The 12284-nt window shown below is 40.6% G+C and overlaps 1 protein-coding gene across 1 annotated transcript in view; it reads right to left on the bottom strand.

Annotated features, from left to right (window-relative positions):
• cacng7a (calcium channel, voltage-dependent, gamma subunit 7a) overlaps nucleotides 1-12284 on the bottom strand; it is a 71358-nt gene that overhangs the window by 30114 nt on the left and 28960 nt on the right. The window contains exons 2-3 of the mRNA XM_033636257.2: nucleotides 12053-12248; nucleotides 9261-9347 (exon numbers count right to left, since the gene is read on the bottom strand). Of these exons, the coding sequence (XP_033492148.1) occupies nucleotides 9261-9347; nucleotides 12053-12248 (283 nt within the window). The remainder of the gene's footprint in view (nucleotides 1-9260; nucleotides 9348-12052; nucleotides 12249-12284) is intronic.

Below are 12284 nucleotides of genomic sequence, written 5' to 3'. Positions count from 1 at the left end.
TCTTATTTTAGCTCAATTCCTGAGAGAAACGTCTGGCTGCTAAATGCTTGTCTATGTTCATAAGCAAATTGCCAACTTTGTCAGCCATTTTTAGAGCATTTTTTAGTTGACCAATTTTTAGAAACTGAACAGAGAACCGAGTCAAACCTGTGAAGTTTCCAGATGTAAAACCATGAAAATGAGCTCAGCTGAAAGACCCTAAAATGCTCTATTGCACTGATAGAAACTCATTGACTGGATTGAATAATGGATGTAGCCACCATGAGGTCATGCGCTGGTTTGTGGCCTCGAGTTTTGAAGCGTGAAGTACAGAATTTTAGCTGTTGCCATCTTGGAGCCAGAAATGACTCTATTCAGATTACAGGTTGGAGCTAATCCTGTTGCTAGCTTGGTTAGCACTGTACATTTACAGCTATGGTTAACTTTTTAAATTTTTGCTAGGGAAAAAAACAGGCTAAAAAACTTGTGGACATTGTGGAACATTACATAAAAGACTATCTGGTAGTAAATGTGTGTTACCGAGAGTTAGCATTGCAGCATGCTTGTGTGAAGACACTGCATTATCCTTACCTTATAATTTTCACCATGAACTTACATAGAAATCATAACATGTTTGTGTTGCAGAGTTTTAGTTTCCTAGAGCAAGAATTTGGAGATGCAGAAGTTTTTTTCTGGCAAATCATGACCATGACATGAAAAATGTACAAAATCTAACACATCTTTTCTGATGACAGTTTTTGTCTTTTGTTTGGTGTTTCAATACACCGAAGCTCATAAAATATATTTCATTGTATACTTAGAACCAGAGGTTTCCTGGAGCTCACTCGGGGTACTGTTGAGCAAGGCAGTGAATGATTTATTCAGCATTCTCTCACTGTAGTGCTACTACAGTGTTATGACTTGTGCGTCTACCTGAGGACATTCATCTAGCATTAAACGGACCAAACGTCTTCCCCCTGGTGTCTCCAGCAACAGTGTGTGCTTTACTTCAAAGAGATAGAGCAAACTGCGGCGGGCAGAGCACTTTGAAGCCAGTTCACAGTGTCAACATCTTAAATCATTAAAACAGCTCAGAGACAAAATAGCTCTGTGGGGAGATTCAGCAAGCTTTCAACATTCATTTAATATTTGACCAAAAAAAAAAAAACCTAAACAAAAAAAACATGTATACACAGGATTCTTTAAAAATAAATAAAGTCCTTCACAGGTTCTCTGGTTAGCACTGGGACTTCAGGTAGCTTCCATGTTAGACTCCATGCTGCCTCTCCAAACTGGGGGCGTCCCCACTGACATACTATGTATAATTACTGTCTGCAAGTACCCTATACAACCCCAATTGAAAAAAACAGAACTATCCCTTTTAGTCAGTCCTAGGGTTGGAGGAGTAGTTGTTGGCAGGTGGAGACAGGGGCCTGATTAGACGATCAATGATACCTGATCCCTATAAAGTTTCACTGACTATATGTGAAGTTCAATCCTGTCTTGTCCTGCCAGTAGGTAGACAAGACACTGGGAGATGCAGGAAATGCAGGCTACTGAGGCCCAAAACAGAAACATACAGGGAATAAGCACTGGACAATTTAGGGCGGGACAAAGACCATTTGGAAAAGATGGGTCTTTGTTGTCTTTAGAACATTTCTAAAGGGGCCGCAGACTCTAAACCTAATGGAAGAGAGTTCCATAATGTTGAAGCCATGACTTCAAAGACATAATCACCTTTTGTTTTCAGTCTGGAGTGGGAGACTGCCAGTAGGTCCTGGGGTCCGTTTCACAAAGCAGGTTTAGTGAAGAGTCTGTTATCCCTGAAATGAGGGAAACTCTGAGTTTTCCTTTTCAAAAAGGGAGGTAACTCAAACCAGAGAAAGAGGGGTAACTCTGGCCTGTTTCAGAGAGAGAGGTAACTTAAGCTCTCGGTCAGTTACCGTAGTAACAGACTCTATGAACCTAACCTGGTCGGGACCAGGTTTTTCTCAATGAACCTCGAGTTTCTCTCTGTCTCCGCCCTCTTTCAGAGCCACACACTCCATTTGATTTCCTCATTCATTCAGTCAGCGGGCGAGTTTTGGCGTAGCCTAGTTCTGCCGTCTGTCATTTAAAAAAAAAAATCAGAGTCAGTAGCCTATATTAGAAGTCCATGTAGGCACAGTAGGTGCCGACTTTTTTCACTAACATGGCATGTCCTTTTGATAACGATCCCGTGGATGAAGGTGCAGCATTACTGTGCAGAGAATTAAATATTCGTTGGGAGATGGTTATCAGACCGCGCATAGATGTTTTAGCATTTCCACACAATTATCTTTTTGAGCGGTACCGTTTCACGTCACAGTCCATCATCTACATACACAACCTAATCCGTCCTTACATTTGCAACATTACCAATTGTAGTCATGCTCTCACATCCCAGCAGATATTGTGTGTTGCGCTGCGTTTCTTTGCAAATGGAAGTTTTTTGTACAATGTCGGAGACGCTGAGCACTTGAGTAAGGCAACTGTATGCAGGGCGGTCAGAAAAGTGTGCTCGTTTTACGGGCATCTGCCTTCTTTCTGTTGGCTGAGTAGAAGTCTGTGTTAGTTTAAATAGGCTTAATTATTTAACAGAACATGATATAGATGAGAAGACATTTATGTGTGTGAAAACAGCATCATGTTGGGGATAAAACAACTGCACAGTCAAACAGCCACTTAATATTTACTTTACAATGTAAAACATGATCAAAATGAGGTACCCCCATGAGATTATGCCGAGGTCTTACCTGTTCGAACAATGTTTTTATATTTCATCCTAAACTGCTGCCAAGTGCGCTTCTCCCCCGCGGGATTACACCTAAATGAAATAAATTAATAAGCTACCATTCAAGCAGTTTTCCCCTGTAATATTATTGTGATTGCAAAGGACTACATTTAAACTTATGCATTCTCCCACGCCGTCTCCCTCTCTTTTGCAGCTGCAGCGGTGTTGCACTTCTTTTTGAAAATGTGTTCAAACTCGCCGTATGAGCGCATTAAGATTTCTAATTCTTGTGGGGTGAAAAACGCAGCCCTGCTCTTCCCCGTTGCCATGGTGACTTGTCGAATCGGGGCTCCATTGATGCTGGCTTTTTATAGTTGTGGGGCACACGCTTAACTCCAGGTGAAACTACTCCGAGTTGATTAAACTGATTAAACTTCTGGTTCGCCAGAAGCACAGCTCCAAGTCAAAGCCCACGGCTCACCACCAGCCTGTTCACGTTTCCAACCGCTTTTCCCCACTCAGCGACACACCCGCTGAGGATAAAACTCTGGTTATTGGCAGCTCTATTCTGAGAAACGTGAAGTTAGCAACACCAGCGGCCATAGTCAAATGTATCCCTGGGGCCAGAGCGGGCGACATTGAATCAAATTTAAAACTGCTGGCTAAAGCTAAACGTAGATTCAGTAAGATTGTTATTCACGTCGGTGGCAGTGACACCTGGTTACACCAATCGGAGGTCACTAAAATTAATATTGCCTCGGTGTGTGAATATGCAAAAACGATGTCGGACTCCGTAGTTTTCTCTGGACCCCTCCCAAATCTGACCAGTGATGACATGTTTAGCCGCATGTCATCATTTAATCGCTGGCTGTCCAGGTGGTGTCCAGCAAACGATGTGGGTTTCGTTAATAATTGGCAAACTTTCTGGGGAAAACCTGGTCTTATTAGGAGAGACGGCATTCATCCCACTTTGGATGGAGCTGCTCTCATTTCTAGGAACCTGGCAAACTTTATTAGTAAATCAAATCCCTGACAACCCAGAGTTGAGATCAGGACTCAGAGACGCAGTCCTATACGCCTCTCTGAGCTTCTAGTTCAGTTACCCAGCCATAGTTTTCATAGTTTTATACAAACGGTGTCTGTCCCCCGACCACCTAAATTATTTAAATCTAAAATTAAACAAAGAGGAGTTGTGCATAACAACCTCATAAAAATTAAAACCTCTTCTGTGACAGAAAGACAAAACAGGAGAATTAAATGTGGACTGTTAAATATCAGGTCTCTATCGTCTAAAGCAGTGTTAGTAAACAAATTAATATCAGATAATCATATTGATTTACTCAGTCTCACTGAAACCTGGCTGTGTCAAGATGAATATGTCAGTCTCAATGAATCCACTCCTCCCAGTCATAATAATACCCACATTCCTCGAGGCAGCGGCCGAGGAGGGGGAGTTGCAGCCATTTTTAACTCTAGTCTGTTAATCAGCCCTAAACCTAAACTAGATTATAATTCATTTGAAAGCCTCGTTCTTAGTCTTTTACATCCGACCTGGAAAACCTCGCAGCCACTTTTATTTGTTATAGTGTACTGTGCTCCTGGCCCGTATTCTGAATTTGTATCTGAATTCTCAGAGTTTTTATCCAGTTTAGTTCTTAAATCAGATAAAGTTATTATTGTAGGTGATTTTAACATTCATGTCGACGTTGATAATGACTCCCTGGCTACCGCGTTTATCTCATTATTAGACTCCATTGGCTTCAGTCAGGGTGTACATGAACCCACTCATTGTTTTAACCATACCCTCGATCTAGTTCTGACGTATGGAATTGAAATTGATAACCTAAAAGTCTTTCCACAGAATCCCTCACTATCGGATCATTATCTGATTACTTTTGATTTCTTTTTACTCAATTACACACCACTCAGCAACAGTTACTGTACTAGATGTTTATCAGATAGTGCTGTCGCAAAATTTAAGGAAAAGATTACTCTGTCGTTAAATTCAATACCAAGTCCCTCAGTAACAGAGGTTTCCTGTACCGACTTTGATCATTTTGTCGATAGTGCCGTAGGCGCGCTGCGAACAACACTTGACTCTGTAGCTCCTCTTAAAAAGAAGTTAAAAAAGCAAAGAAAGTTCGCTCCATGGTATAACTCTCAAACCCGTAAGTTAAAACAAATATCGCGAAAATTTGAAAGGAACTGGCGATTAACCAAACTGGAAGAATCTCGTTTAATCTGGACAGACAGTCTCAAAACTTATAAGAGGGGCCTCCGCAATGCCAGAGCAAACTATTACTCAGCATTAATAGAAGACAATAAGAACAACCCCAGGTTTCTTTTCAGCACTGTAGCCAGGCTGACTGAGAGTCAAAGCTCTATTGAGCCTTGTATTCCTTTAGCCCTTAGCAGTAATGATTTTATGAGCTTTTTTAATGACAAAATTCTAACTATTAGAGGCAAAATTCATGACCTCCTGTCCTCAGATAGTAGGCCTACCTATCTAACCTCAAACACAGCTGTAAGACCTAATATATATTTAGATTGCTTCTCCCCAATTTCTCTTCAAGAATTGGCCGCAGTGATTTCTTCATCTAAATCATCAACGTGTCTCTTAGACCCCATCCCAGCTAGACTACTTAAGGAGGTCTTTCCTTTAGTTAACACTCATATATTAGATATGATCAATATATCCTTATTAACAGGCTATGTACCACAGTCTTTTAAGGTAGCTGTAATTAAACCTCTACTAAAAAAGCCCACCCTGGATCCAGAGGTGTTAGCCAACTATAGACCAATATCTAATCTTCCCTTTATGTCAAAGATCCTTGAGAAAGTAGTCGCAGACCAGCTGTGTGATTTTCTCCATGATAATAATTTATTTGAGGAATTTCAGTCAGGATTTAGAGTGCATCATAGCACTGAGACAACACTAGTTAAAATTACAAATGACCTTCTGATTGCTTCAGACAAAGGACTTGTCTCTGTACTTGTTTTATTAGATCTTAGTGCGGCGTTTGACACAATTGACCATCAAATTCTACTGCAGAGACTGGAACACTTAATTGGCCTAAAAGGTTCTGCACTAAGCTGGTTTGAATCTTATTTATCTGATCGTTTTCAGTTTGTTGACGTTCATAATGAATCATCCTGACGTACCAAAGTTTGTTTTGGAGTTCTGCAAGGTTCTGTGCTCGGACCAATCCTATTTACTCTATATATGCTTCCTTTAGGTAACATCATTAGAAATCACTCTAGAAATTTCCACTGTTATGCGGATGATACTCAGTTGTATTTATCGATGAAGCCAGAAGAAAGTAATCAATTAATTAAACTCCATAACTGCCTTAAAGACATAAAAACTTGGATGAGCACCAATTTCCTGATGTTAAATTCAGACAAATCTGAAGTTATTGTTCTTGGCCCCAAACAACTCAGAGACTCTTTATCTGATGACATAGTTTCTCTAGATGGCATTGCTCTGGCCTCTAGCACTACTGTAAGAAACCTCGGAGTAATATTTGATCAAGATTTGTCTTTTAATTCTCATTTAAAACAAACCTCACGGACTGCATTTTTTCATCTGCGTAATATTGTGAAAATTAGGCCTATCCTGACCCGAAAAGATGCAGAAAAATTGGTCCACGCTTTTGTTACCTCTAGGCTGGATTACTGTAACTCTCTATTATCAGGTAGCTCTAGTAAGTCCTTAAAAACTCTCCAGCTAATTCAGAATGCAGCAGCACGTGTACTAACAGGAACTAAGAAACGTGATCATATTTCTCCTGTTTTAGCTTCTCTGCACTGGCTCCCTGTAAAATCCAGAATTGAATTTAAAATCCTACTGTTAACTTAAAAAGCTCTAAATGGTCAAGCTCCGTCATATCTTAGTGAGCTCATAGTGCCATATTATCCCACCAGAACACTGCGCTCTGAGAACGCAGGGTTACTCGTGGTCCCTAAAGTCTCCAAAAGTAGATCAGGAGCTAGAGCCTTCAGCTATCATGCTCCTCTCCTGTGGAATCATCTTCCTGTTATGGTCCGGGAGGCAGACACCGTCTCCACATTTAAGACTAGACTTAAGACTTTCCTCTTTGATAAAGCTTATAGTTAGGGCTGGCTCAGGCTTGCCCTAAGGCCTTGCCTTTGTGCTCCACTGTCTCTCAGATTAACTTATATTGCAGCGGTGCCTGGACAGCGTGACGTGTGTGGTTTTGCTGCTGCCGTGGTCCTGCCAGATGCCTCCTGCTGCTGCTGCCATCATTAGTCATTAGTCATACTTCTACTGTTATTGTACACATATGACTATTGTCACACATGTATACTGCCAGATATTAATACATACTTTTAACATATTGTACCACAGTAGCCAGAACTATAACTATAATATTATTACTTCCAATAATGTTGTTGTAAGCTACTGTCATTACCTGCATCTCTCTCTCTCTCTCTCTCTCTCCCTCTCTCTCTCTCTCTCTGTCTCATTGTGTCATACAGATTACTGTTAATTTATTATGCTGATCTGTTCTGTACGACATCTATTGCACGTCTGTCCGTCCTGGAATAGGGATCCCTCCTCAGTTGCTCTTCCTGAGGTTTCTACCGTTTTTTCCCCCGTTATAGGGTTTTTTTGGGGAGTTTTTCCTTATCCGCTGCGAGGGTCATAAGGACAGAGGGATGTTGTATGCTGTAAAGCCCTGTGAGGCAAATTGTGATTTGTGATATTGGGCTTTATAAATAAAATTGATTGAAATTGATTGATTGATTCAAATCAGCTGTTCTGGAACCAGAAAATCAGAGTTTCCTATCTCAGACTAGATCAACTCAGAGTTCAGGATTAGACTCAGAGTTTGTTGAACCTGCTTTGTGAAACGGACCCCTGGTCTAAAGACCTAAGGGACCTACTGATGATATATGGATGGAGGAGATCACTGATGTATTCAGGTGCCTGACCGTGGAGGGCTCTAAACTTGAGAACACGTATCTTAAAGTAAATCCTGAACCTGATGGGAAGCCAGTATAAAAAGGCACTAAAATGGGAGTGATGTGTGTTGACCTGTTGGACCTGGTTAACAGTCTAGCAGCAGCGCTCTGGATTATTTTAAGACAATTCAGAGAAGATTTGTTTAGACAAGTAAAAAAAAGGGTTACAGTAGTCGAGTCAATGAAAACAAAAGCATGCATAATCATCTCTAGCTCAGGTCGAGACACCACAGACCTGAGCTTGGGATTATTTCTTGGCTGAATAAAACAAGTGCATGTCAATGATTTACCATTATGATCAAAATGCATTAAAAAGCAATCAATGTACACACATCTCCTAGGACCTTCAGCTCTTGATTTTGTGTCTTTGTAGTTTCAAAACATTATTTAGTATTATACTGTTAGAGCATTAAGAGAGTAACCTTTCAAAAAACTTCACAGACAGACTGTAAAAACATGATTGCTATGCTTTGAATCATTTGAATCATATAGTCACAATAGGGCAGAAAGCTTGTTTGTTCAAAAGCTTTCACTTTTCAGGAAATGGGGGAAAAAAAACTGTTGCAAACTGTTGCACAATCCGCCTGGCCACACCCAGCTGGCGAAGCCTTGCCCGGTCTGCGAAACTAGAGGCCAAAGGGTGACGAATAGCATTGATTATTTAAAAAAAACAAAAACAAAAACAAAACAATGACATATGGAAATACAACGCTTCCACCCGACAGTATCAATACAAGTTCTACATGTCAGATGGACCTACCCAGATATGGTAACACTGAATAAATTACACAGTGTATTTGTTTAAGTTTCAAAGAATAAACTAGAATTACCGCCTCTCGGCTGATGCTCTCGGTCGTGGATGCCTCACACACATCTTCAAGATTATGATGTCACAGCAGAGTTGAACTTTGACCTTTTGTATACAAAATTTTCATCTCCATCATAGTTTTACTGTTAGACATTTGTGTGAAATTTTGTCATAATAAGCGTATGAATTATTCAGTTATGACTAAAACATGTTTCATGTGGTCACAGTGACCTTTGACCAGCAAATTCTAATCAGTTCATCTTTGAGTCCAAGTAGATGTTTATCGCATTCAGGAGAATGAGTTGGACAACATTACAGTGACCTTTGACCTTTGAACACTAAAAGCCAATCAGGTTATCGTTGAGTCCAAGTGGACGTTTGTGCCATGTTTGAAAAAAAATCCCTCAAGGTGCTCTTGAGATTTCTTCTTTATGAGAATGAGACAGACAAGGTCACAGTGATCTTGAGCTTTGGCCATTGATCACCAAAATTGACTCAATTCATTGCTGAGTTCAAGTGGACGATTGTGCCAAAATTTCTTGAGACATTTTTGAGATGTCGTGCTCATGAGAACAGGAAAGACAGATGGGTGGACGGACGGACAGAAGTTATGGCAGCTATAAGGTTCTCAGCATAATCTTCTCTAAGAGCATCATGGGAATGACAAATGTTAAAAGTATTTCACTTAAATGTGATCTAATCTATAAAGTTTATGTTTGTGGGGATGTGACTTACTGAGTATGTTGGCTGTATTTTCTGTTGTGATCTCTATCTCCGGCTCGGTGAAATACTCTGACGCCACGCATCTGCCCTTCTCTGGTCCTGAGGGACAGAAAAAAAGATAACAGATTGAGAAAGAAAGAATGAACAGAGAGATGAGTGGGCGAGCAGCTGAGTGGGAGGTAAGAGTTTCTTCTGTGGGTCACAAACAATATGGAATATCTCCATAAGAAAATAAAAGGCAGAATAAACAAACAAGAAAACAGACATTAAAAAACATAGAGAAAGGGCAGATGGAGAAACCGAGACTTAGCAGTGGCAAGTAAATAGATTTCCAAAGGACAAATGAAAAGAGGTGAGAGAGGATAGAGAAGCAGAGAGATTATGAAAAGGGAGAAATGGGGAAGCAAAGAATGGGAGTGAGAGAAAAAGTGAATTAGAGGCAGAGACAGATGGAGGTCAGGAGGTTCAGGAGAAAACAAGGTCTGAGCTGAGGGAGAGAGGAGCTGAATACAGACACAACAATTAACCTCAAACTGGAGGCACAGAGAGGACACAAACACACACAACACATATATACACCGAAATACGTCAACAAAATGATGCATACATGTACAGACAGACAAACAGTATTTCTTTTTTCTCCTCTCTCTCTCAGTCACATGCACACACACACACACACACACACACACACACACACACAGCCGTTCCAAATGCCACCAGCTTTTCCCTCCTCTGACCTTTTGTACCAGGCGTCAGACAACAGGGAAACACAAACATGGCCACCTCCCCAGAGCAACACCATCATGACCCGAAACACAGAGACAGCTACTGCAATAAGGACAGTTATTTGTATCTGTGGTGTCCTCCCTGCTGTGTCAGTTTGTGTGTGTGTGTGTGTGTGTGTGTGTGTGTGTGTGTTTTGTGTCTGAATGCATGAATGAACATCTTTTTTTTTCTTATTGGGGCACCATGATCTTTAAAGGCAAAATTCCACCAGAGATGACACACTGCTTCACTGACTCTCACACTTTATTCATTCTCAAATAATCTTTGGCTCTAACTCCCCCAACATTAGATGTGATGTTAGGGTTCAGGGGTCATGATGGTCATCTAATGCCAGTGGGTCTGGCAATTCAACAACATGCGTGTTCTGTTTAAAATCAGTGGTGTGAACAGTGCTTTAAAATGATCTTCTGAGTCTTCCTGCACTCATATTTCTTTTTCACCAACATAGAACAGGCTCCATTTGGGTTAACTCACCTAATTTTGAACCATTCGGAGCATTTTGACCAAGAATAAATTGATTTGGATTGAGAAAAGTTGGTTACCACCAGGAACCAAAAAATCAGAAGGTTTTCCTTGCCCAAGGTGTGAATTGTGGCATCAGTGGGTGTGTTCTACTCTACAGGTTGAAAAGAGAGCATGGAGAAAGCAGTAATGGAAAATTCAAGTGAGAAATTGTCAGAACTAGAATTATCGCTCGCAGTTTTTATGTCTCTGCACAACAGTCAGGTTACAATTACACATCTTCTTGGCAGCACAGAAGATCTATACAGACAGCACAGTTTAAAGGTGGTAACCAAGATAAGAGTCACCAATTCAGTATCTGAGCAAATGTCTTCACATGTGTTCCTGAGTTATGACAATGAGTAATGGCTAGAAATGTGTTTTTGCAGAACATGATGATGTCAAAGAGAGCGTGCCCTTTGACCTTTTAGATTTATAATCTCATCACTTCATCATTTTATCCTATTAGACATTTGTATGACATTTTGTAATAATAAGCATATGAATTCTTACGTTATGGCCAAAAACATGTTTTGTGAGGTCACAGTGACCTTGACCTTTGACTTTCAACCACCAAATTCTAATAATTCCATCACTGGGTCCAAGTGGATATTTGTGCCAAATTTGTAGAAACTCCCTTAAGGCCCCCTTGAGATATTGTGTTCATGAGAATGAGACAAATGCAAGGTCATCGTGACCTTGACCTTTGACCACTGATCCTAACCAGTTAATTGTTGAGTCCAAGGGAATGTTACCAGATTTGAAAAAAAAATCCCTCAAGGTGTTCTTGAAATAGTGCGTTCACAAGACTGAGACAGATGGGGGTAGTGACCTTGACCTTTAATTTATGACCACCAAAATCTAAAATAGAAGTTGGTGCCAAATTTAAAGAGGATCATTTTTTAGATTGTTGTTTTTCTTAAAGCAGTATCATCAGCGGGTAGTCAGTGAAATCCACCATCTTGCTTCAACTGTTTAAACACACTTTTGATTACAATGGTACCACTCAAAACTGGTGGAAACATGGACTGGTTTTCAAGATAGCACAAAGGTTTTGAGAATTCTGGATCAAGAACCAGAGCTCGAAAAGTGGTTTAAGTGCCTGACTGGTTCCTGTCAAACTCAGTAAACAATCTGTACTCTCACAGAAATAACATTCATGTCACCTGTCCATTGAAACAGTTGTCCATCTGGCAATGATGGTAAAACAGTCATACTTTGACAGAAGAACTGTAAATCATTTGTAGATTATAATTACAACCATGAGTATAAAGGAGGAGAAGTGGGCTTATGTGGAAGTGGGACTTAGACAAACAAGTGCATTGTGAAAATGGCCTCAGACTTGCATGTTGGTCTGCATAATGTTTCAGGGGTTTTCCTTTTTGTGATACAAAATACCAATCTCTGCAACACAGACAAATAATGGCATTAAATTAACATTTGTACCTGAAAAAACAAGATAAATCAACAAACACCCAAACATAATCAGCAGAGAGTGACATAAAATGGTTACCAACCTGCAACAAAGCAGACCCTCCAAAGGCCAGAGTGCAGCGCCATCTTGACCTCAGTGGTCTGGTTTTGCTGCAGAACGATTCCCTCCTCCATCAGCAGCCAGTAGTCTGTTGACACGGCAACACCCACCAACAGCAAACCACAGGCCCCGAAAACCGACGAGAGCAGCGTCAGAGCCCTCGTACTGAACGAACTCATCTGGAGAAAAAGAAAACAATGGTGTTGGTTAGATGA

This window comes from Epinephelus lanceolatus, chromosome 16 (genome assembly GCF_041903045.1).
Source record: "Epinephelus lanceolatus isolate andai-2023 chromosome 16, ASM4190304v1, whole genome shotgun sequence".
NCBI classification, from domain to species: Eukaryota; Metazoa; Chordata; class Actinopteri; order Perciformes; family Serranidae; genus Epinephelus; species Epinephelus lanceolatus.
This window is presented reverse-complemented; position numbering and strand designations above follow the sequence as displayed.